Source organism: Carcharodon carcharias (assembly GCF_017639515.1).
Source record: "Carcharodon carcharias isolate sCarCar2 chromosome 35 unlocalized genomic scaffold, sCarCar2.pri SUPER_35_unloc_2, whole genome shotgun sequence".
NCBI classification, from domain to species: Eukaryota; Metazoa; Chordata; class Chondrichthyes; order Lamniformes; family Lamnidae; genus Carcharodon; species Carcharodon carcharias.
The window spans coordinates 817,927-842,389 of NW_024470712.1; the positions used below are offsets into that span (position 1 = coordinate 817,927).

The 24,463-nt window shown below is 60.9% G+C and overlaps 1 protein-coding gene across 1 annotated transcript in view; it reads left to right on the forward strand.

Annotated features, from left to right (window-relative positions):
- LOC121274205 (proteolipid protein 2-like) overlaps nt 1-24,463 on the forward strand; it is an 83,049-nt gene that overhangs the window by 45,576 nt on the left and 13,010 nt on the right. Inside the window, exons 2-3 of the mRNA XM_041181405.1 lie at nt 12,717-12,872; nt 16,872-16,964. Coding sequence (XP_041037339.1) covers nt 12,717-12,872; nt 16,872-16,964 — 249 coding nt within the window. The remainder of the gene's footprint in view (nt 1-12,716; nt 12,873-16,871; nt 16,965-24,463) is intronic.

Consider the following 24,463-nt stretch of genomic DNA (forward strand, 5'->3'; position numbering starts at 1 on the left):
GTGTGGCGCTCCCTCAGCACTGACCCTCTGACAGTGCAGCACTCCCTCAGCACTGACCCTCCGACAGTGCAGCACTCCCTCAGTACTGACCCTCCGACAGTGCAGCACTCCCTCAGTACTGACCCTCCGACAGTGCAGCACTCCCTCAGTACTGACCCTCTGACAGTGCAGCACTCCCTCAGTACTGACCCTCTGACAGTGCAGCGCTCCCTCAGTACTGACGCTCCGACAGTGCAGCACTCCCTCAGCACTGACCCTCCCACAGTGCGGCGCTCCCTCATCACTGACCCTCTGACAGTGCAGTATTCCCTCAGTACTGACCCTCCCACAGTGCAGTACTCCCTCAGCACTGACCCTCCGACAGTGCAGCACTCCCTCAGTACTGACCATCCGACAGTGCAGCACTGCCTCAGCACTGACCCTCTGACAGTGCAGTACTCCCTCAGCACTGACCCTCTGACAGTGCAGTACTCCCTCAGCACTGACCCTCCGACAGTGCCACGCTCCCTCAGCACTCACCCTCTGACAGTGCAGCACTCCCTCAACACTGACCCTCTGACAGTGCAGTACTCCCTCAGCACTGACCCTCCGACAGTGCGGCGCTCCCTCAGCACTCACCCTCTGACAGTGCAGCACTCCCTCAGCACTGACCCTCTGACAGTGCAGTACTCCTTCAGCACTGACCCTCTGACAGTGCAGTACTCCTTCAGCACTGACCCACAGACAGTGCAGCACTCCCTCAGTACTGACCCACTGACAGTGCAGCACTCCCTCAGTACTGACCCTCTGACAGTGCAGCACTCCCTCAGTACTGACCCTCTGACAGTGCAGCACTCCCTCACCACTGACCCTCTGACAGTGCAGCACTCCCTCAGTACTGACCCTCTGACAGTGCAGCACTCCCTCAATACTGACCCTCCAACAGTGCAACACTCCCTCAGTACTGACCCTCTGACAGTGCAGCACTCCCTCAGTACTGACCCTCTGACAGTGCAGCACTCCCTCAGTACTGACCCTCTGACAGTGCAGCACTCCCTCAGTACTGACCCTCTGACAGTGCAGCACTCCCTCAGTACTGACCCTTCAACAGTGCAGCACTCCCTCAGTACTGACCCTCTGACAGTGCAGCACTCCCTCAGTACTGACCCTCTGACAGTGCAGCACTCCCTCAATACTGACCCTTCAACAGTGCAGCACTCCCTCAGTACTGACCCTCTCACAGGGCAGCACTCCCTCAGTACTGACCCTCCGACAGTGCAGCACTGCCTCTGTACTGACCCACTGACAGTGCAGCACTCCCTCAGTATTGACCCTCTGACAGTGCAGCACTCCCTCAGTACTGACCCTCTGACAGTACAGCTCTCCCTCAGTACTGACCCTCCGACAGTGCGGTACTCCCTCAGTACGGACCCTCCCACAGTGCAGCACTCCCTCAGTACTGACCCACTGACAGTGCAGCACTCCCTCAGCACTGACCCTCCCACAGTGCAGCACTACCTCAGTACTGACCCTCCGACAGTGCAGCACTCCCTCAGCACTGACCCTCCGACAGTGCAGCACTCCCTCAGCACTGACCCTCTGACAGTGCAGCACTCCCTCAGCACTGACCCTCTGACAGTGCAGCACTCCCTCAGCACTGACCCTCTGACAGTGCAGCACTCCCTCAGTACTGACCCTCTGACAGTGCAGCACTCCCTCAGCACTGACCCTCTGACAGTGCAGCACTCCCTCAGTACTGACCATCCGACAGTGCAGCACTCCCTCAGCACTGACCTTCTGACATAGTGGCACTCCCTCAGTACTGACCCTCCGACAGTGCAGCATTCCCTCAGCACTGACCCTCTGACAGTGCAGTACTCCCTCAGCACTGACCCTCTGACAGTGCAGTACTCCCTCAGCACTGACCCTCAGACAGTGCGGCGCTCCCTCAGCACTCACCCTCTGACAGTGCAGCACTCCCTCAGCACTGACCCTCTGACAGTGCAGTACTCCCTCAGCACTGACCCTCCGACAGTGCGGCGCTCCCTCAGCACTCACCCTCTGACAGTGCAGCACTCCCTCAGCACTGACCCTCTGACAGTGCAGCACTCCCTCAGTACTGACCCTCTCACAGGGCAGCACTCCTTCAGTACTGACCCTCCGACAGTGCAGCACTGCCTCAGTACTGACCCACTGACAGTGCAGCACTCCCTCAGTACTGACCCTCTGACAGTGCAGCACTCCCTCAGTACTGACCCTCTGACAGTACAGCACTCCCTCAGTACTGACCCTCCGACAGTGCGCACTCCCTTAGTACTGACCCTCCCACAGTGCAGCACTCCCTCAGTACTGACCCACTGACAGTGCAGCACTCCCTCAGCACTGTCCCTCCCACAGTGCAGCACTACCTCAGTACTGACCCTCTGACCGTGCAGCACTCCCTCAGCACTGACCCTCTGACAGTGCAGCACTCCCTCAGCACTGACCCTCTGACAGTGCAGCACTCCCTCAGTACTGACCCTCTGACAGTGCAGCACTCCCTCAGCACTGACCCTCTGACAGTGCAGCACTCCCTCAGTACTGACCCTCTGACAGTGCTGCACTCCCTCAGCACTGAACCTCTGACAGTGCAGCACTCCCTCAGTACTGACCCTCTGACAGTGCAGCACTCCCTCAGCACTGACCCTCTGACAGTGCAGCACTCCCTCAGCACTGACCCTCCGACAGTGCAGTACTCCCTCAGCACTGACCCTCCGACAGTGCAGTACTCCCTCAGTACTGACCCTCCGACAGTGCGGCGCTCCCTCAGCACTGACCCTCTGACAGTGCAGTACTCCCTCAGCACTGACACTCTGACAGTGCAGCACTCCCTCAGTACTGACCCTTCAACAGTGCAGCACTCCCTCAGTACTGACCCTCTCACAGGGCAGCACTCCCTCAGTACTGACCCTCCGACAGTGCAGCACTGCCTCAGTACTGACCCACTGACAGTGCAGCACTCCCTCAGTATTGACCCTCTGACAGTGCAGCACTCCCTCAGTACTGACCCTCTGACAGTACAGCACTCCCTCAGTACTGACCCTCCGACAGTGCGGTACTGCCTCAGTACGGACCCTCCCACAGTGCAGCACTCCCTCAGTACTGACCCACTGACAGTGCAGCAGTCCCTCAGCACTGACCCTCCCACAGTGCAGCACTACCTCAGTACTGACCCTCCGACAGTGCAGCACTCCCTCAGCACTGACCCTCTGACAGTGCAGCACTCCCTCAGCACTGACCCTCTGACAGTGCAGCACTCCCTCAGCACTGACCCTCTGACAGTGCAGCACTCCCTCAGCACTGACCCTCTGACAGTGCAGCACTCCCTCAGCACTGACCCTCTGACAGTGCAGCACTCCCTCAGCACTGACCCTCTGACAGTGCAGCACTCCCTCAGTACTGACCATCCGACAGTGCAGCACTCCCTCAGCACTGACCTTCTGACATAGCGGCACTCCCTCAGTACTGACCCTCCGACAGTGCAGCATTCCCTCAGCACTGACCCTCTGACAGTGCAGTACTCCCTCAGCACTGACCCTCCGACAGTGCGGCGCTCCCTCAGCACTCACCCTCTGACAGTGCAGCACTCCCTCAGCACTGACCCTCTGACAGTGCAGTACTCCCTCAGCACTGACCCTCCGACAGTGCGGCGCTCCCTCAGCACTCACCCTCTGACAGTGCAGCACTCCCTCAGCACTGACCCTCTGACAGTGCAGCACTCCCTCAGTACTGACCCTCTCACAGGGCAGCACTCCTTCAGTACTGACCCTCCGACAGTGCAGCACTGCCTCAGTACTGACCCACTGACAGTGCAGCACTCCCTCAGTACTGACCCTCTGACAGTGCAGCACTCCCTCAGTACTGACCCTCTGACAGTACAGCACTCCCTCAGTACTGACCCTCCGACAGTGCGCACCCCCTTAGTACTGACCCTCCCACAGTGCAGCACTCCCTCAGTACTGACCCACTGACAGTGCAGCACTCCCTCAGCACTGTCCCTCCCACAGTGCAGCACTACCTCAGTACTGACCCTCTGACAGTGCAGCACTCCCTCAGCACTGACCCTCTGACAGTGCAGCACTCCCTCAGCACTGACCCTCTGACAGTGCAGCACTCCCTCAGCACTGACCCTCTGACAGTGCAGCACTCCCTCAGTACTGACCCTCTGACAGTGCAGCACTCCCTCAGCACTGACCCTCTGACAGTGCAGCACTCCCTCAGTACTGACCCTCTGACAGTGCAGCACTCCCTCAGTACTGACCCTCTGACAGTGCAGCACTCCCTCAGCACTGACCCTCTGACAGTGCAGCACTCCCTCAGTACTGACCCTCTGACAGTGCAGCACTCCCTCAGCACTGACCCTCTGACAGTGCAGCACTCCCTCAGCACTGACCCTCTGACAGTGCAGTACTCCCTCAGCACTGACCCTCCGACAGTGCAGTACTCCCTCAGTACTGACCCTCCGACATTGCGGCGCTCCCTCAGCACTGACCCTCTGACAGTGCAGTACTTCCTCAGCACTGACCCTCTGACAGTGCAGCACTCCCTCAGCACTGACCCTCCGACAGTGCAGCACTCCCTCAGTACTGACCCTCTGACAGTGCAGCACTCCCTCAGCACTGACCCTCGGACAGTATGGCACTCCCTCAATACTGACCCTCCGACAGTGCAGTACTCCCTCAGCATTTACCCTCCGACAGTGCAGCACTCCCTCAGTACTGACCCTCTGACAGTGCAGCACTCCCTCAGCACTGACCCTCCGACAGTGCGGCGCTCCCTCACTACTGACCCTCCGACAGTGCAGCACTCCCTCAGCACTGACCCTCCGACAGTGCAGCACTCCCTCAGTACTGACCCTCTGACAGTGCAGCACTCCCTCAGCACTGACCCTCTGACAGTGCAGCACTCCCTCAGTACTGACCTACTGACAGTGTGGCGCTCCCTCAGCACTGACCCTCCGACAGTGCAGCACTCCCTCAGTACTGACCCTCCCACAGTGCAGCACTCCCTCAGTACTGACCCCCCGACAGTGCAGTACTCCCTCAGCACTGACCCTCTGACAGTGCGGCGCTCCCTCAGCACTGACCCTCCGACAGTGCAGCACTCCCTCAGCACTGACCCTCCGACAGTGCAGTACTCCCTCAGCACTGACCCTCCGACAGTGCAGTACTCCCTCAGCACTGACCCTCCGACAGTGCAGTACTCCCTCAGTACTGACCCTCCTACAGTGCGGTGCTCCCTCAGTACTGACCCTCTGACAGTGTGGCGCTCCCTCAGCACTGACCCTCTGACAGTGCAGCACTCCCTCAGCACTGACCCTCCGACAGTGCAGCACTCCCTCAGTACTGACCCTCCGACAGTGCAGCACTCCCTCAGTACTGACCCTCTGACAGTGCAGCACTCCCTCAGTACTGACCCTCCGACAGTGCAGCACTCCCTCAGTACTGACCCTCTGACAGTGCAGCACTCCCTCAGTACTGACCCTCTGACAGTGCAGCGCTCCCTCAGTACTGACCCTCTGACATTGCAGCACTCCCTCAGCACTGACCCTCCCACAGTGCGGCGCTCCCTCATCACTGACCCTCTGACAGTGCAGTACTCCCTCAGTACTGACCCTCTGACAGTGCAGTACTCCCTCAGCACTGACCCTCCGACAGTGCAGCACTCCCTCAGTACTGACCATCCGACAGTGCAGCACTCCCTCAGCACTGACCCTCTGACAGTGCGGCACTCCCTCAGTACTGACCCTCCGACAGTGCAGCATTCCCTCAGCACTGACCCTCTGACAGTGCAGTACTCCCTCAGCACTGACCCTCTGACAGTGCAGTACTCCCTCAGCACTGACCCTCCGACAGTGCGGCGCTCCCTCAGCACTCACCCTCTGACAGTGCAGCACTCCCTCAGCACTGACCCTCTGACAGTGCAGTACTCCCTCAGCACTGACCCTCCGACAGTGCGGCGCTCCCTCAGCACTCACCCTCTGATAGTGCAGCACTCCCTCAATACTGACCCTCCAACAGTGCAACACTCCCTCAGTACTGACCCTCTGACAGTGCAGCACTCCCTCAGTACTGACCCTCTGACAGTGCAGCACTCCCTCAGTACTGACCCTTCAACAGTGCAGCACTCCCTCAGTACTGACCCTCTCACAGGGCAGCACTCCCTCAGTACTGACCCTCCGACAGTGCAGCACTGCCTCAGTACTGACCCACTGACAGTGCAGCACTCCCTCAGCACTGACCCTCTGACAGTGCAGCACTCCCTCAGTACTGACCCTCTGACAGTGCAGCACTCCCTCAGCACTGACCCTCTGACAGTGCAGCACTCCCTCAGTACTGACCATCCGACAGTGCAGCACTCCCTCAGCACTGACCCTCTGACATAGCGGCACTCCCTCAGTACTGTCCCTCCGACAGTGCAGCATTCCCTCAGCACTGACCCTCTGACAGTGCAGTACTCCCTCAGCACTGACCCTCTGACAGTGCAGTACTCCCTCAGCACTGACCCTCCGACAGTGCGGCGCTCCCTCAGCACTCACCCTCTGACAGTGCAGCACTCCCTCAGCACTGACCCTCTTACAGTGCAGTACTCCCTCAGCACTGACCCTCCGACAGTGCGGCGCTCCCTCAGCACTCACCCTCTGACAGTGCAGCACTCCCTCAGCACTGACCCTCTGACAGTGCAGCACTCCCTCAGTACTGACCCTCTGACAGTGCAGCACTCCTTCAGTACTGACCCTCCGACAGTGCAGCACTGCCTCAGTACTGACCCACTGACAGTGCAGCACTCCCTCAGTACTGACCCTCTGACAGTGCAGCACTCCCTCAGTACTGACCCTCTGACAGTACAGCACTCCCTCAGTACTGACCCTCCGACAGTGCGCACTCCCTTAGTACTGACCCTCCCACAGTGCAGCACTCCCTCAGTACTGACCCACTGACAGTGCAGCACTCCCTCAGCACTGACCCTCCCACAGTGCAGCACTACCTCAGTACTGACCCTCTGACAGTGCAGCACTCCCTCAGCACTGACCCTCTGACAGTGCAGCACTCCCTCAGCACTGACCCTCTGACAGTGCAGCACTCCCTCAGTACTGACCCTCTGACAGTGCAGCACTCCCTCAGTACTGACCCTCTGACAGTGCAGCACTCCCTCAGCACTGACCCTCTGACAGTGCAGCACTCCCTCAGTACTGGCCCTCTGACAGTGCAGCACTCCCTCAGCACTGACCCTCTGACAGTGCAGCACTCCCTCAGTACTGACCCTCTGACAGTGCAGCACTCCCTCAGTAGGAAGGGAGAGAGAAAGGTCGGGAACAAGCTGTTGAGCGAAAGACTAAAAGAGAGAGAAAGACACTGAGAGAAGTGGTGAGCTGGAGTGGAGGGTGGAGAGGGCGAGAAGGGGATGGACGGAGCTGGCAAGCAAGCGAGTAAGATGGGGAGTGCTGACAGAGAGACTACAGAGTGAGAGAATGACAGGGAGAGAAGGGCAGATGGAAAGAGAGAGAAAATGGGAGAGAAGGGTAGAGAGAGATGGACAGTGTGAGATGGAGAGCAGTGCAGAGATCTAGAGAGGTAGGGAAGGCTAGAGAGTGAGAGAATGAGTGTGAATGGGAGAGAAGGGCAGAGAGACAGAGAGGGAATGAAGGGCAGAGAACGACAGAGTGGGAAGGCTGGAGAGCGAGATGGACAGAAGGGCAGAGGGAGACAGAGAAGATGAGAAGGGCATTGAGAGACTGACAAAGGGTGAGAGGGCGAGAAGGAGAGAGCAAGGGTGAAGGGAAGAGAAGGAAGGGAGAGAGAGGGAGGGTGTGAGGGAGAGAAGGGCAGAGAGACAGAGAGAGGGTGTGAGGGAGAGAAGGGCAGGGAGACAGAGAGAGGGAGGGTGTGAGGGAGAGAAGGGCAGAGACACAGAGAGAGGGAGGGTGTGAGGGAGAGAAGGGCAGAGAGACAGAGAGAGGGAGGGTGTGAGGGAGAGAAGGGCAGAGAGACAGAGAGAGGGAGGGTGTGAGGGAGAGAAGGGCAGAGAGACAGACAGAGGGAGGGTGTGAGGGAGAGAAGGGCAGAGAGACAGAGAGAGGGAGGGTGTGAGGGAGAGAAGGGCAGAGAGACAGACAGAGGGAGGGTGTGAGGGAGAGAAGGGCAGAGAGACAGAGAGAGGGAGGGTGTGAGGGAGAGAAGGGCAGAGAGACAGACAGAGGGAGGGTGTGAGGGAGAGAAGGGCAGAGAGAGGGTGTGAGGGAGAGAAGGGCAGAGAGAGGGTGTGAGGGAGAGAAGGGCAGAGAGACAGAGAGAGGGAGGGTGTGAGGGAGAGAAGGGCAGAGAGACAGAGAGAGGGAGGGTGTGAGGGAGAGAAGGGCAGAGACAGAGAGAGGGAGGGTGTGAGGGAGAGAAGGGCAGAGAGACAGAGAGAGGGTGTGAGGGAGAGAAGGGCAGAGAGACAGAGAGAGGGTGTGAGGGAGAGAAGGGCAGAGAGACAGAGAGAGGGTGTGAGGGAGAGAAGGGCAGAGAGACAGAGAGAGGGTGTGAGGGAGAGAAGGGCAGAGAGACAGAGAGAGGGTGTGAGGGAGAGAAGGGCAGAGAGACAGAGAGAGGGTGTGAGGGAGAGAAGGGCAGAGAGACAGAGAGAGGGTGTGAGGGAGAGAAGGGCAGAGAGACAGAGAGAGGGTGTGAGGGAGAGAAGGGCAGAGAGACAGAGAGAGGGTGTGAGGGAGAGAAGGGCAGAGGGAGACAGAGAGATGGAGAGAAGGATCGAGAGAGACAGAGTGAGGGTGAGATTGGTGACAGGAGGGGAGTGAGAGATAAAGGGCGCTGAGTGAATGCTGTGTGTCACCCCGGGGCCCTGATAGGATTCCATGGAACACTTGCGGTCTGTCCGCAAGAATGACCCAAACCTCCCTGTCGCTTGCCATTTTAACACTCCACCCTGCTCTCTTGCCCACATGTCTGTCCTTGGCTTGCTGCATTGTCTCAGTGAAGCCCAACGCAAACTGGAGGAACAGCACCTCATCTTCCGACAAGGCACTTTACAGCCTTCCGGACTGAATATTGATCCAACAACTTTAGATCTTGAACTCCCTCCTCCATCCCCACCCCCTTTCTGTTTCCCCCTTCCTTTTGTTTTTTCCAATAATTTATCTAGATTTTTCTTTTCCCACCTATTTCCATTATTTTTAAATGTATTTCCATACGTTGTTTATCTCTACCTTTTGGTGTTCCCCCACCCCCACTAGAGCTATCTATACTTTGGCTCTCCTGCTCTCTACTCTTAATTAACACATCCCTTTAGATAATATCACCACCTTCAACACCTCTTTGTTCTTTTGTCTGTGACATCTTTTGGTTATCTGCATCTATCACTGGCTACTTGTCCCAACAACACCCCCCTCCCCCCCTTAAACCAGCTTATATTTCACCCCTCTCCTATTTTTACTTAGTTCTGTTGAAGGGTCATGAGGACTTGAAACGTCAACTGTGCTCTTCTCCACCGATGCTGCCAGACCTGCTGAGTTTTTCCAGGTATTTCTGTCTCTGTTTTTTGTTTAGGATTCCATGGGCTTCTGTTTTGCTGAGAGAGAGAGATTACCTGGCCCATAGCCAACATGGGTGGACAGATCCAGGCAACAAGTACCAGGATCTGCAACAACAAGTGTTCACTGTCTGTCTCTCTCTCTCGGTCTCTCTCTCTTTCGCTCTCTCTCTTTCATTCTGTTTCTCTCTCTTCCTGTCTCTCTCTCTCTCTCTGTCTTTCTCTTGCTCCGCCTCTCTCTGTGTCCCTGTCTCTTTCCTTCCCTTCCTCTTTCTCCTCTCTCCCTTCCTCCCTGTCCAACTCCATCTCTCTCCCTCCCTCTCTCTCCCTCCTCCCCCTTTCTCTCCCTCCCCACTTTCCCTGTCTCCCTCTCCCCTTCTCTCCCTCTCTCTCTCTCCATCCCCCTCCTCTCTCCACCTTCCCCTCTCCCTTTGTGTGTGTGTGTCTCTCTCTCACCCTCTCTGTCTCTCCCTGTCTGTCACACCCTCACTCTCTCTCTCCTGGCGGTTTCCTGAGCTCCCTCTGTCTCTGTGTGATATTCAGCCAGTCCAGTTGCAGTGGGATCTTCCTGATTCTGTGCGGCTGCCTCTGTGGGTGACTGTGTGCCTGAGCTGTGCCAGCCAGCAGCTTTTCCAGCTGGTATATTTATCTCTCTCTCTCTATTTCTGTAAAATGAGTCGGCTGGCACCAGTCCAGCGAGCAGTGGGGTTGGACAGGGATATTAATGGGCTCTTTGTTTCTGGCTGATGTGTGTATGTGAAACCAGCACTGCTGTGGGATAGTCACTGCAGAGTGTGCCAACTCCAGCTGGAAATCTATTGCCCAACCAGGCAGTGCAAGTGGAAAGAATAGAACCAACATTTCTTCATCACCCACTTCCCTCTCAATTTCTCCCTCTCCTCTCTCTCTCTCTCCATTGTTTCCTCTATCTGTCTCTCTCTGCCCACCCACCACCCCTTGTTCTCTCTCCCCCTACCTCTCTGTCCATGACATGTGGCATCCACCTCTCGCTGGGTGGGTGGTGCCTGTGAGACTCAGTGCCCTGGCTTTCTGTGACATGGTGCAGGTACCTGTTGGTGTGAAAAGGGTATTTCTGTGATCTAACTGTGGTGAGCAGGCATCCGGCAGCCTGTGACTGGAGCTGTGCTGCAACAGGAAACCACCAGCTTCCTGGGCTGGGCCAAACAGGTAACCCATGGAAACCTGAGATCGGAATCAGTGTGCAGGCAGCCACATCCTCAGTGTACAGCACTGATGGACAACAGGCTGAATGGGATGCTACACTCTTGTCTCCCACCCTCTGTCTCTCACCCCTCCACCTCCGAGGGAGTGCCGCGCTGTCGGAGGGTCAGTGCTGAGGGAGTGCCGCGCTGTCGGAGGGTCAGTGCTGAGGGAGTGCCGCGCTGTCAGAGGGTCAGTACTGAGGGAGTGCCGCACTGTGGGAGGGTCAGTACTGAGGGAGTGCCGCACTGTCAGAGGGTCAGTGCTGAGGGAGCGCCGCACTGTCAGAGGGTCAGTGCTGAGGGAGTGCTGCACTGTGGGAGGGTCAGTATTGTGGGAGCGCTGCGCTGTCAGAGGGTCAATGCTGAGGGGGTGCCGCACTGTCAAGCAGGCTGTCATTCAGATGGGACACTCCCCCCAAGTCCCCGAACTGGGCTTACACAATAACATGGCCAGAACCTGAAGAAGTGCAGGGAGTTAGACCATAATACCATAAGACATAGGAGCAGAAATCAGGCCATTCGGCCCATCAAGTCTGCTCCGCCATTCAGTCATGGCTGATAAGTTTCTCAACCCCATTCTCCCGCCTTCTCCCCGTAACCTTTGACCCCCTTACCAATCAAGAACCTATCTATCTCGGTCTTAAATACACTCAATGACCTGGCCTCCGCAGCCCTTTGTGGCAATGAATTCCATAGATTCACCACTCTCTGGCTAAAGAAGTTTCTCCTCATCCCTGTTCTAAAAGGTCTTCCCTTTACTCTGAGGTTGTGCCCTCAGGTCCTAGTCTCTCCTACTAATGGAAACATCTTCCCCATGTCCACTCTATCCAGGCCTTTCAGTATTCTGTAAGTTTCAATCAGATCCCCCCTCGTACTTCTAAACTCCATCGAGTATAGACCCAGAGTCCTCAAATGTTCCTCATATGTTAAGCCTTTCATTCCTGGGATCATTCCCGTGAACCTCCTCTGGACCGTCTCCAGGGCCAGCACATCCTTCCTGAGGGCCCAAAATTGCTCACAATATTCTAAATGTGGTCTGACCAGAGCCTTATAAAGCCTCAGCAGCACATCCCAGCTTTTATATTCTAGTCCTCTCGAAATAAAAGCCAACATTGCATTTGCCTTCCTAATTACCGACTCAACCTGCAAGTTAACCTCGATAGAATCCTGGACTAGGACTTCCAAGTCCCTTTGCACTCCAGATTTCTGAATTCTCTCCCCATTTAGAAAAATAGTCTATGCCTCTATTCTGCCTACCAAAGTGCATGACCTCACACTTCCCCACATTGTATTCCATCTGCCACTTCTTTGCCCATTCTCCTAACCTGTCCAAATCCTTCTGCAGCCTCCCCGCCTCCTCAATACTACCTGTCCCTCCATCTATCTTTGTATCATCTGCAAACTTAGCCAGAATGCCCTCAGTTCCTGCATCTAGATCATTAATGTATAAAGTGAAAAGTTATGGTCCCAACACTGACCCCTGCGGAACTCCACTAGTCACCAGGTTGTGGAGTTCTCCCCAGTGTTGTTGGGCAAGCGGACATCCTCCATTTGATGAAGTGGCCAGTTGTGGGGTCTTGCTGTGCGCAAATTGTTCGCCACATTTTCCAAAATTAGAAGGATTTGGATAGTCAGCTTCTTTGGCTGTCCCTTTCGAGTGGTTTGATGAAGCTCTTCCCTCCTCTCCTGGCTGCGTGGGCTTTAATTCTAGCACCACATCCACCCTCAGTCCATATATGTGAAAGGGGCTTCTTTCCCCGAGACCCTCAGCCTCTGTACTTGGTCCGGTTGGAGCCAGGATCCTCGCCCTGGTCACTCAGTGGGTCCAAGTTCTGGAATTTTGGCTGGACGAGATATTTAGCGATGCCACCTTTGGTGGGTCAGTCGCAGCCCGCGGGGGTATGGAGCGATTATCTCTCTCTCTCACTCTCTCTTTCTTCCCCACAGGTGGTCAGTCTGGTTGTCTTCATCTGTTTCTGTGCCTCTGTCCAGGGTGGGTATTCTGTTGCCCCCATCATCGAACTCATCTTCAGTGCCATCTTCTTCATCATCTTCATGAATCAGTTCGACCAGTCGCTGCCCTTCATTCACTGGCCTTGGACGGTAGGTTGAGTGTTGTCGCTGTCTCTCTATCTCTCTCTCACTCTGCTGTCTCCTTCCCTCCTTCCTCCATTGTCCTCTACTCCCATTGTTGACGGAGGTTTTCAATGAGCACACCCCCTAATATCTGCAATTGAGGGTCAGGCAGAGACAGTCCATCAGTGGGAATGTGGGATGTGATATGTGTGCGTCTGTGTGTGCGTCTGTGTGTGTGTGTGTGTGTGTGTGTGTGTGTAGGTTCTGGGTGGGGCTGTCTGCCTCTGTATCAGTGTGTGTCTACGTTCATGTGTGTACCTGTGTTTGGATGTTTGTGTGTGTCTGTGTGTGTGTGTCTGTGTGTGTGTGTCTGTGTGTCTTTGAGTGTGTGTGTGTGTGTGTGTATGCGTGTGTGTGTGTGTCTGTGTATCAATGTGTGTGTGTGTCTGTGTGTGTCTGTGTGTGCCTGTGTGTATGTAGGGGTGTTGCTGGAGGGGTGTGTGTGTGTGTGTGTATGTGGGTGTGGGGGGTTGCTGGAGGGGTGTGTGTGTGTCTGTGTGTGTGCCTGTGTGTATGTGGGGGGTGTTGCTGGAGGGATGTGTGTCTGTGTGTCTGTGTGTGTGTGTGTCTGTGTGTGTGTGTGTCTGTGTGTGTGTGTATGTGGGGGGGGGTTGCTGGAGGGGTGTGTGTGTGTCTGTGTGTGTGTGCCTGTGTGTATGTGGGGAGGGGGTTGCTGGAGGGGTGTCTGTGTGTGTGTCTGTGTGTATGTGGGGAGGGGGTTGCTGGAGGGGTGTCTGTGTGTGTGTGTGTGTGTGTCTGTGTGTGTGTGTCTGTGTGTATGTAGGGAGGGGGTTGCTGGAGGGGTGTCTGTGTGTGTGTGTGTGTGTGTCTGTGTGTGTGTGTCTGTGTGTATGTAGGGAGGGGGTTGCTGGAGGGGTGTCTGTGTGTGTGTGTGTGTGTGTGTGTGTGTCTGTGTGTGTGTGTCTGTGTGTATGTAGGGAGGGGGTTGCTGGAGGGGTGTCTGTGTGTGTGTGTCTGTGTGTGTGTGTGTGTGTCTGTGTGTGTGTGTCTGTGTGTATGTGGGGAGGGGGTTGCTGGAGGGGTGTGTGTGTGTGTGTGTGTCTGTGTGTGTGTGTCTGTGTGTATGTGGGGGGGGTTGCTGGAGGGGTGTGTGTGTGTCTGTGTGTGTGTGTCTGTGTGTATGTGGGGAGGGGGTTGCTGGAGGGGTGTCTGTGTGTGTGTGTGTGTCTGTGTGTATGTGGGGAGGGTGTTGCTGGAGGGGTGTGTGTGTGTGTGTCTGTGTGTGTGTGTCTGTGTGTATGTGGGGGGGGTTTGCTGGAGGGGTGTGTGTGTGTCTGTGTGTGTGTGTCTGTGTGTATGTGGGGGGGGTTTGCTGGAGGGGTGTGTGTGTGTGTCTGTGTCTGTGTGTGTGTGGGGGGGGTGTTGCTGGAGGGGTGTGTGTGTGTGTCTGTGTGTATGTGGGGGGGGTGTTGCTGGAGGGGTGTGTGTGTGTGTCTGTGTGTATGTGGGGGGGGTTTGCTGGAGGGGTGTGTGTGTGTGTCTGTGTGTATGTGGGGGGGGTTTGCTGGAGGGGTGTGTGTGTGTGTCTGTGTGTATGTGGGGGGGGTTTGCTGGAGGGGTGTGTGTGTGTGTCTGTGTGTATGTGGGGGGGGTGTTGCTGGAGGGGTGTGTGTGTGTGTCTGTGTGTATGTGGGGGGGGTTTGCTGGAGGGGTGTGTGTGTGTGTCTGTGTGTATGTGGGGGGGGGGTGTTGCTGGAGGGGTGTGTGTGTGTGTCTGTGTGTATGTGGGGGGGGTTTGCTGGAGGGGTGTGTGTGTGTGTCTGTGTGTATGTGGGGGGGGTTTGCTGGAGGGGTGTGTGTGTGTGTCTGTGTGTATGTGGGGGGGGTGTTGCTGGAGGGGTGTGTGTGTGTGTCTGTGTGTATGTGGGGGGGGTTTGCTGGAGGGGTGTGTGTGTGTGTCTGTGTGTATGTGGGGGGGGGGTGTTGCTGGAGGGGTGTGTGTGTGTGTCTGTGTGTATGTGGGGGGGGTTTGCTGGAGGGGTGTGTGTGTGTGTGTGTGTCTGTGTGTATGTGGGGGGGGGTGTTGCTGGAGGGGTGTGTGTGTGTGTCTGTGTGTATGTGGGGGGGGTGTTGCTGGAGGGGTGTGTGTGTGTCTGTGTGTATGTGGGGGGGGTTTGCTGGAGGGGTGTGTGTGTGTGTCTGTGTGTATGTGGGGGGGTGTTGCTGGAGGGGTGTGTGTGTGTGTCTGTGTGTATGTGGGGGGGGGGGGTGTTGCTGGAGGGGTGTGTGTGTGTGTCTGTGTGTATGTGGGGGGGGGTTTGCTGGAGGGGTGTGTGTGTGTGTCTGTGTGTATGTGGGGGGGGTTTGCTGGAGGGGTGTGTGTGTGTGTCTGTGTGTATGTGGGGGGGGGTGTTGCTGGAGGGGTGTGTGTGTGTGTCTGTGTGTATGTGGGGGGGGTTTGCTGGAGGGGTGTGTGTGTGTGTCTGTGTGTATGTGGGGGGGGTTTGCTGGAGGGGGTGTGTGTGTGTGTCTGTGTGTATGTGGGGGGGGTGTTGCTGGAGGGGTGTGTGTGTGTGTCTGTGTGTATGTGGGGGGGGTTTGCTGGAGGGGGTGTGTGTGTGTGTCTGTGTGTATGTGGGGGGGGGGTGTTGCTGGAGGGGTGTGTGTGTGTGTCTGTGTGTATGTGGGGGGGGGTTTGCTGGAGGGGTGTGTGTGTGTGTGTGTGTCTGTGTGTATGTGGGGGGGGGTGTTGCTGGAGGGGTGTGTGTGTGTGTCTGTGTGTATGTGGGGGGGGTGTTGCTGAGGGGTGTGTGTGTGTCTGTGTGTATGTGGGGGGGGGTTTGCTGGAGGGGTGTGTGTGTGTGTCTGTGTGTATGTGGGGGGGGGTGTTGCTGGAGGGGTGTGTGTGTGTGTCTGTGTGTATGTGGGGGGGGGTGTTGCTGGAGGGGTGTGTGTGTGTGTCTGTGTGTATGTGGGGGGGGTTTGCTGGAGGGGTGTGTGTGTGTGTCTGTGTGTATGTGGGGGGGGTTTGCTGGAGGGGTGTGTGTGTGTGTCTGTGTGTATGTGGGGGGGGTGTTGCTGGAGGGGTGTGTGTGTGTGTCTGTGTGTATGTGGGGGGGGTTTGCTGGAGGGGTGTGTGTGTGTGTCTGTGTGTATGTGGGGGGGGTTTGCTGGAGGGGTGTGTGTGTGTGTCTGTGTGTATGTGGGGGGGGGTTTGCTGGAGGGGTGTGTGTGTGTGTGTGTGTCTGTGTGTATGTGGGGGGGGTTTGCTGGAGGGGTGTGTGTGTGTGTCTGTGTGTATGTGGGGGGGGTGTTGCTGGAGGGGTGTGTGTGTGTGTCTGTGTGTATGTGGGGGGGGGTGTTGCTGGAGGGGTGTGTGTGTGTGTCTGTGTGTATGTGGGGGGGGGTGTTGCTGGAGGGGTGTGTGTGTGTGTCTGTGTGTATGTGGGGGGGGTGTTGCTGGAGGGGTGTGTGTGTGTGTCTGTGTGTATGTGGGGGGGGTGTTGCTGGAGGGGTGTGTGTGTGTGTCTGTGTGTATGTGGGGGGGGGTGTTGCTGGAGGGGTGTGTGTGTGTGTCTGTGTGTATGTGGGGGGGGGTGTTGCTGGAGGGGTGTGTGTGTGTGTCTGTGTGTATGTGGGGGGGGTGTTGCTGGAGGGGTGTGTGTGTGTGTCTGTGTGTATGTGGGGGGGGGTGTTGCTGGAGGGGTGTGTGTGTGTGTCTGTGTGTATGTGGGGGGGGTGTTGCTGGAGGGGTGTGTGTGTGTGTCTGTGTGTATGTGGGGGGGGTGTTGCTGGAGGGGTGTGTGTGTGTGTCTGTGTGTATGTGGGGGGGGTTTGCTGGAGGGGTGTGTGTGTGTCTGCAGGGCTATGTCAGGGAGGGTCAATACTGAGAGAGTGCTGCACTGAGGGAGGGTTTGTGTGTGTCTGAGTTTCAGTGAGTGTGTGTGTGTCTGAGTGGCTGTATCAGTGTTGCTCCCTTCAACAACGTGTCTTTCCATGTTCCAGGATTTAATCCGCTGTGTGATTGCAGTCATCATCTACATCATTATTTCCATCATTGCTGTTACCAGTGGTTATGGAGCCCGTATTGCTGGCGGGGTGAGTGTGGTTCACAATGCTGGGTTTACTACTGCTCAGGGTCAGAGAGGGGATGTGGCAGACAGATAGTGTTTGCTGGGAAAGCCGAGAGCCTCACAAGCAGCAGTGTGAGCGTTCATCCTCTTCACTCATGTTGCTCAAAGGATAAATATTGTCCCAGGTCAGGGGGAGAACTCCACCCCCACCCCAACCCTGATCCTGCCCCCACTCCCACTCCCACTCCCACTCCCACTCCCACTCCCACTCCCACTCCCACTCCCAACCCCGCCCCCACTCCCACTCCCAACCCCACTCCCAACCCCGCCCCCACTCCCACTCCCACTCCCACTCCCGCCCCCACTCCCACTCCCAACCCCACTCCCAACCCCGCCCCCACTCCCAACCCCACCCCCACTCCCAACCCTGCCCCCACTCCCAACCCCGCCCCCACTCCCACTCCCAACCCCACTCCCGCCCCCACTCCCACTCCCACTCCCACTCCCGCCCCCACTCCCACTCCCAACCCCACTCCCAACCCCGCCCCCACTCCCACTCCCAACCCCACTCCCACTCCCACTCCCACTCCCACTCCCACTCCCACTCCCACTCCCACTCCCTCTCCCACTCCCACTCCCACTCCCACTCCCACTCCCACTCCCACTCCCACTCCCACTCCCACTCCCACTCCCACTCCCACTCCCACTCCCACTCCCGCCCCCACTCCCACTCCCACTCCCACTCCCAACCCCGCCCCCACTCCCAACCCCACTCCCACTCCCACTCCCGCCCCCACTCCCACTCCCAACCCCACTCCCAACCCCGCCCCCACTCCCACTCCCAACCCCACTCCCACTCCCGCCCCCACTCCCACTCCCAACCCCACTCCCACTCCCACTCCCACTCCCACTCCCACTCCCACTCCCACTCCCACTCCCAACCCCACTCCCACTCCCACTCCCGCCCCCACTCCCACTCCCAACCCCACTCCCAACCCCGCCCCCACTCCCACTCCCACTCCCACTCCCACTCCCACTCCCACTCCCACTCCCACTCCCAACCCCGCCCCCACTCCGACTCCCACTCCCACTCCCACTCCCACTCCCACTCCCACTCCCAACCCCGCCCCCACTCCCACTCCCAACCCCAACCCCAACCCCGCCCCCACTCCGACTCCCAACCCCACTCCCACTCCCGCCCCCACTCCCACTCCCACTCCCACTCCCAACCCCGCCCCCACTCCCAACCCCACTCCCACTCCCACTCCCGCCCCCACTCCCACTCCCAACCCCGCCCCCACTCCCAACCCCGCCCCCACTCCCAACCCCGCCCCCACTCCCACTCCCAACCCCGCCCCCACTCCCAACCCCGCCCCCACTCCCACTCCCAACCCCACTCCCAACCCCGCCCCCACTCCCAACCCCGCCCCCACTCCCACTCCCACCCCCACTCCCACTCCCAACCCCACTCCCAACCCCGCCCCCACTCCCACTCCCACTCCCACTCCCACTCCCACTCCCAACCCCACTCCCAACCCCGCCCCCACCCCCACTCCCACTCCCAACCCCACTCCCAACCCCGCCCCCACCCCCACTCCCACTCCCACTCCCACTCCCAACCCCACTCCCAACCCCGCCCCCACTCCCACTCCCACTCCCACTCCCACTCCCACTCCCACTCCCACTCCCACTCCCACTCCCACTCCCAACCCCAACCCCAACCCCAACCCCGCCCCCACTCCCACTCCCACTCCCACTCCCACTCCCACTCCCAACCCCACTCCCAACCCCGCCCCCACCCCCACTCCCACTCCCAACCCCACTCCCAACCCCGCCCCCACCCCCACTCCCACTCCCACTCCCACTCCCAACCCCACTCCCAACCCCGCCCCCACTCCCACTCCCACTCCCACTCCCACTCCCACTCCCACTCCCACTCCCACTCCCACTCCCACTCCCAACCCCAACCCCAACCCCAACCCCAACCCCAACCCCAACCCCACTCCCAACCCCACTCCCATTCCCACTCCCAACCCCACTCCCAACCCCGCCCCCACTCCCAACCCCGCCCCCACTCCCACTCCCACTCCCACTCCCACTCCCACTCCCACTCCCACTCCCACTCCCGCCCCCACTCCCACTCCCACTCCCACTCCCACTCCCAACCCCACTCCCAACCCCGCCCCCACTCCCACTCCCACTCCCACTCCCAACCCCACTCCCGCCCCCACTCCCACTCCCACTCCCACTCCCACTCCCAACCCCGCCCCCACTCCCACTCCCACTCCCCACTCCCACTCCCAACCCCGCCCCCACTCCCAACCCCGCCCCCACTCCCACTCCCAACCCCGCCCCCACTCCCACTCCCAACCCCGCCCCCACTCCCACTCCCGCCCCCACTCCCAACCCCGCCCCCACTCCCAACCCCGCCCCCACTCCCAACCCCGCCCCCACTCCCAACCCCGCCCCCACTCCCAACCCCGCCCCCACTCCCAACCCCGCCCCCACTCCCAACCCCGCCCCCACTCCCACTCCCAACCCCGCCCCCACTCCCACTCCCGCCCCCACTCCCAACCCCGCCCCCACTCCCAACCCCGCCCCCACTCCCAACCCCGCCCCCACTCCCAACCCCGCCCCCACTCCCAACCCCGCCCCCACTCCCAACCCCGCCCCCACTCCCACTCCCACTCCCACTCCCAACCCCACTCCCACTCCCAACCCCACTCCCACTCCCACTCCCGCCCCCACTCCCACTCCCGCCCCCACTCCCACTCCCACTCCCACTCCCACTCCCAACCCCACTCCCACTCCCACTCCCAACCCCACTCCCACTCCCACTCCCACTCCCAACCCCACTCCCACTCCCACTCCCAACCCCACTCCCACTCCCACTCCCACTCCCACTCCCAACCCCACTCCCACTCCCACTCCCGCCCCCACTCCCACTCCCACTCCCACTCCCAACCCCACTCCCACTCCCACTCCCACTCCCGCCCCCACTCCCACTCCCACTCCCAACCCCACTCCCACTCCCACTCCCAACCCCACTCCCACTCCCACTCCCACTCCCGCCCCCACTCCCACTCCCACTCCCAACCCCACTCCCAACCCCGCCCCCACTCCCACTCCCAACCCCGCCCCCACTCCCACTCCCACTCCCACTCCCAACCCCGCCCCCACTCCCACTCCCACTCCCACTCCCACTCCCGCCCCCACTCCCACTCCCACCCCACTCCCAACCCCGCCCCCACTCCCACTCCCAACCCCGCCCCCACTCCCACTCCCACTCCCAACCCCACTCCTAACCCCACCCCCACTCCCACTCCCAACCCCGCCCCCACTCCCACTCCCAACCCCACCCCCGCCCCCACTCCCAACCCCGCCCCCACTCCCAACCCCGCCCCCACTCCCACTCCCAACCCCGCCCCCACTCCCAACCCCCGCCCCCACTCCCACTCCCAACCCCGCCCCCACTCCAACCCCCGCCCCCACTCCCACTCCCAACCCCGCCCCCACTTCCCAACCCCGCCCCCACTCCCACTCCCAACCCCGCCCCCACTCCCACTCCCACCCCGCCCCCACTCCCACTCCCAACCCCGCCCCACTCCCAACCCCGCCCCCACTCCCACTCCCAACCCCGCCCCACTCCAACTCCACTCCCAACTCCCACCCCACCCAACCCCGCCCCACTCCCACTCCCGCCCCCACTCCCACTCCCACCCCAACCCCACTCCCACTCCCACTCCCAACCCCCCCCCCCACTCCCACTCCCAACCCCACTCCCACTCCCACTCCCACACCCACTCCCACTCCCAACCCCACTCCCACTCCCACTCCCAACCCCGCCCCCACTCCCACTCCCAACCCCACTCCCACTCCCACTCCCACTCCCACTCCCACTCCCACTCCCACTCCCACTCCCACCCCACTCCCACTCCCTCACCTCCACTCCCCACACCTCCACTCCCAACCCCACTCCCACCCACTCCAACCCCAACCCCTACACCACTCCCCACTCCCAACCCCACTCCCACTCCCACTCCACTCCCACTCCCACTCCCAACCCCACTCCCACTCCCACTCCCACACTCCTCCCACTCCACTCCCCACTCCCACTCACCCCAGCTCCCACTCCCAACCCCGCCCACTCCCACTCCCACTCCACTCCCACTCCCACTCCCACTCCCACTCCCACTCCCAACCCCGCCCCCACTCCCACTCCCACTCCCACTCCCAACCCCACTCCCACTCCCACTCCCACTCCACTCCCACTCCCACTCCCACTCCCACTCCCAACCCCGCCCCCACTCCCACTCCCAATCCCGCCCCCACTCCCACTCCCACTCCCACTCCCAACCCCACTCCCCCTCCCACTCCCAACCCCGCCCCCACTCCCACTCCCAACCCCAACCCCACTCCCACTCCCACTCCCACTCCCAACCCCGCCCCCACTCCCACCCCCAATCCCGCCCCCACTCCCACTCCCACTCCCACTCCCACTCCCACTCCCAACCCCGCCCCCACTCCCACTCCCAACCCCGCCCCCACTCCCACTCCCACTCCCAACCCCGCCCCCACTCCCACTCCCACTCCCAACCCCACTCCCACTCCCACTCCCCCTCCCAACCCCACTCCCACTCCCACTCCCAACCCCGCCCCCACTCCCACTCCCACTCCCACTCCCGCCCCCACTCCCACTCCCGCCCCCACTCCCACTCCCAACCCCACCCCCACCCCCACTCCCAACCCCAACCCCACTCCCACTCCCACTCCCACCCCCACCCCCACTCCCACTCCCAACCCCACCCCCACTCCCACTCCCACTCCCACTCCCACTCCCAACCCCACCCCCACCCCCCACTCCCAACCCCAACCCCACTCCCACTCCCACTCCCACTCCCACCCCCACTCCCACTCCCAACCCCGCCCCCACTCCCACTCCCAACCCCACTCCCACTCCCACTCCCACTCCCACTCCCAACCCCACTCCCAACCCCGCCCCCACTCCCACTCCCAACCCCACTCCCACTCCCACTCCCACTCCCAACCCCTTCCCCACTCCCACTCCCACTCCCAACCCCTTCCCCACTCCCACTCCCACTCCCAACCCCACTCCCACTCCCACTCCCAACCCCGCCCCCACTCCCACTCCCAACCCCACTCCCACTCCCACTCCCACTCCCAACCCCGCCCCCACTCCCACTCCCAACCCCACTCCCACTCCCACTCCCACTCCCACTCCCACTCCCACTCCCACTCCCACTCCCACTCCCACTCCCAACCCCGCCCCCACTCCCACTCCCACTCCCACTCCCACTCCCACTCCCACTCCCACTCCCACTCCCACTCCCACTCCCAACCCCGCCCCCACTCCCACTCCCACTCCCAACCCCGCCCCCACTCCCACTCCCACTCCCACTCCCAACCCCACTCCCACTCCCACTCCCACTCCCACTCCCACTCCCACTCCCACTCCCAACCCCGCCCCCACTCCCACTCCCAATCCCGCCCCCACTCCCACTCCCCCTCCCACTCCCAACCCCGCCCCCACTCCCACTCCCAACCCCAACCCCACTCCCACTCCCACTCCCACTCCCACTCCCACTCCCACTCCCACTCCCACTCCCAACCCCGCCCCCACTCCCACTCCCAATCCCGCCCCCACTCCCACTCCCACTCCCACTCCCAACCCCACTCCCCCTCCCACTCCCAACCCCGCCCCCACTCCCACTCCCACTCCCAACCCCACTCCCACTCCCACTCCCACTCCCACTCCCACTCCCACTCCCACTCCCACTCCCAACCCCGCCCCCACTCCCACCCCCAATCCCGCCCCCACTCCCACTCCCACTCCCACTCCCAACCCCACTCCCACTCCCACTCCCGCTCCCACTCCCACTCCCACTCCCACTCCCACTCCCACTCCCAACCCCGCCCCCACTCCCACTCCCAACCCCGCCCCCACTCCCACTCCCACTCCCAACCCCTTCCCCACTCCCACTCCCACTCCCAACCCCTTCCCCACTCCCACTCCCACTCCCAACCCCACTCCCACTCCCACTCCCACTCCCACTCCCACTCCCCTCCCAACCCCACTCCCACTCCCACTCCCAACCCCGCCCCCACTCCCACTCCCACTCCCACTCCCGCCCCCACTCCCACTCCCGCCCCCACTCCCACTCCCAACCCCACCCCCACCCCCACTCCCAACCCCAACCCCACTCCCACTCCCACTCCCACCCCCACCCCCACTCCCACTCCCAACCCCACCCCCACTCCCACTCCCACTCCCACTCCCACTCCCAACCCCACCCCCACCCCCACTCCCAACCCCAACCCCACTCCCACTCCCACTCCCACTCCCACCCCCACTCCCACTCCCAACCCCGCCCCCACTCCCACTCCCAACCCCACTCCCACTCCCACTCCCACTCCCACTCCCAACCCCACTCCCAACCCCGCCCCCACTCCCACTCCCAACCCCACTCCCACTCCCACTCCCACTCCCAACCCCTTCCCCACTCCCACTCCCACTCCCACTCCCAACCCCTTCCCCACTCCCACTCCCACTCCCAACCCCACTCCCACTCCCACTCCCACTCCCACTCCCACTCCCACTCCCAACCCCACTCCCACTCCCACTCCCACTCCCACCCCCACTCCCACTCCCACTCCCACTCCCAACCCCGCCCCCACTCCCACTCCCACTCCCACTCCCAACCCCGCCCCCACTCCCACTCCCACTCCCACTCCCACTCCCACTCCCACTCCCACTCCCACTCCCAACCCCAACCCCACTCCCACTCCCACTCCCACCCCCACCCCCACTCCCACTCCCAACCCCACCCCCACTCCCAACCCCAACCCCACTCCCACTCCCACTCCCACTCCCACCCCCACTCCCACTCCCACTCCCAACCCCACCCCCACTCCCACTCCCAACCCCACTCCCACTCCCACTCCCACTCCCACTCCCAACCCCGCCCCCACTCCCACTCCCAACCCCGCCCCCACTCCCACTCCCACTCCCACTCCCAACCCCACTCCCAACCCCGCCCCCACTCCCACTCCCAACCCCACTCCCACTCCCACTCCCACTCCCAACCCCTTCCCCACTCCCACTCCCACTCCCAACCCCGCCCCCACTCCCACTCCCACTCCCACTCCCAACCCCGCCCCCACTCCCACTCCCACTCCCAACCCCACTCCCACTCCCACTCCCAACCCCACTCCCACTCCCACTCCCACTCCCACCCCCACTCCCACTCCCACTCCCACTCCCACTCCCAACCCCGCCCCCACTCCCACTCCCAACCCCGCCCCCACTCCCACTCCCACTCCCAACCCCGCCCCCACTCCCACTCCCAACCCCGCCCCCACTCCCACTCCCACTCCCACTCCCAACCCCGCCCCCACTCCCACTCCCACTCCCACTCCCACTCCCACTCCCACTCCCACTCCCACTCCCAACCCCACTCCCACTCCCACTCCCACTCCCACTCCCACTCCCACTCCCAACCCCAA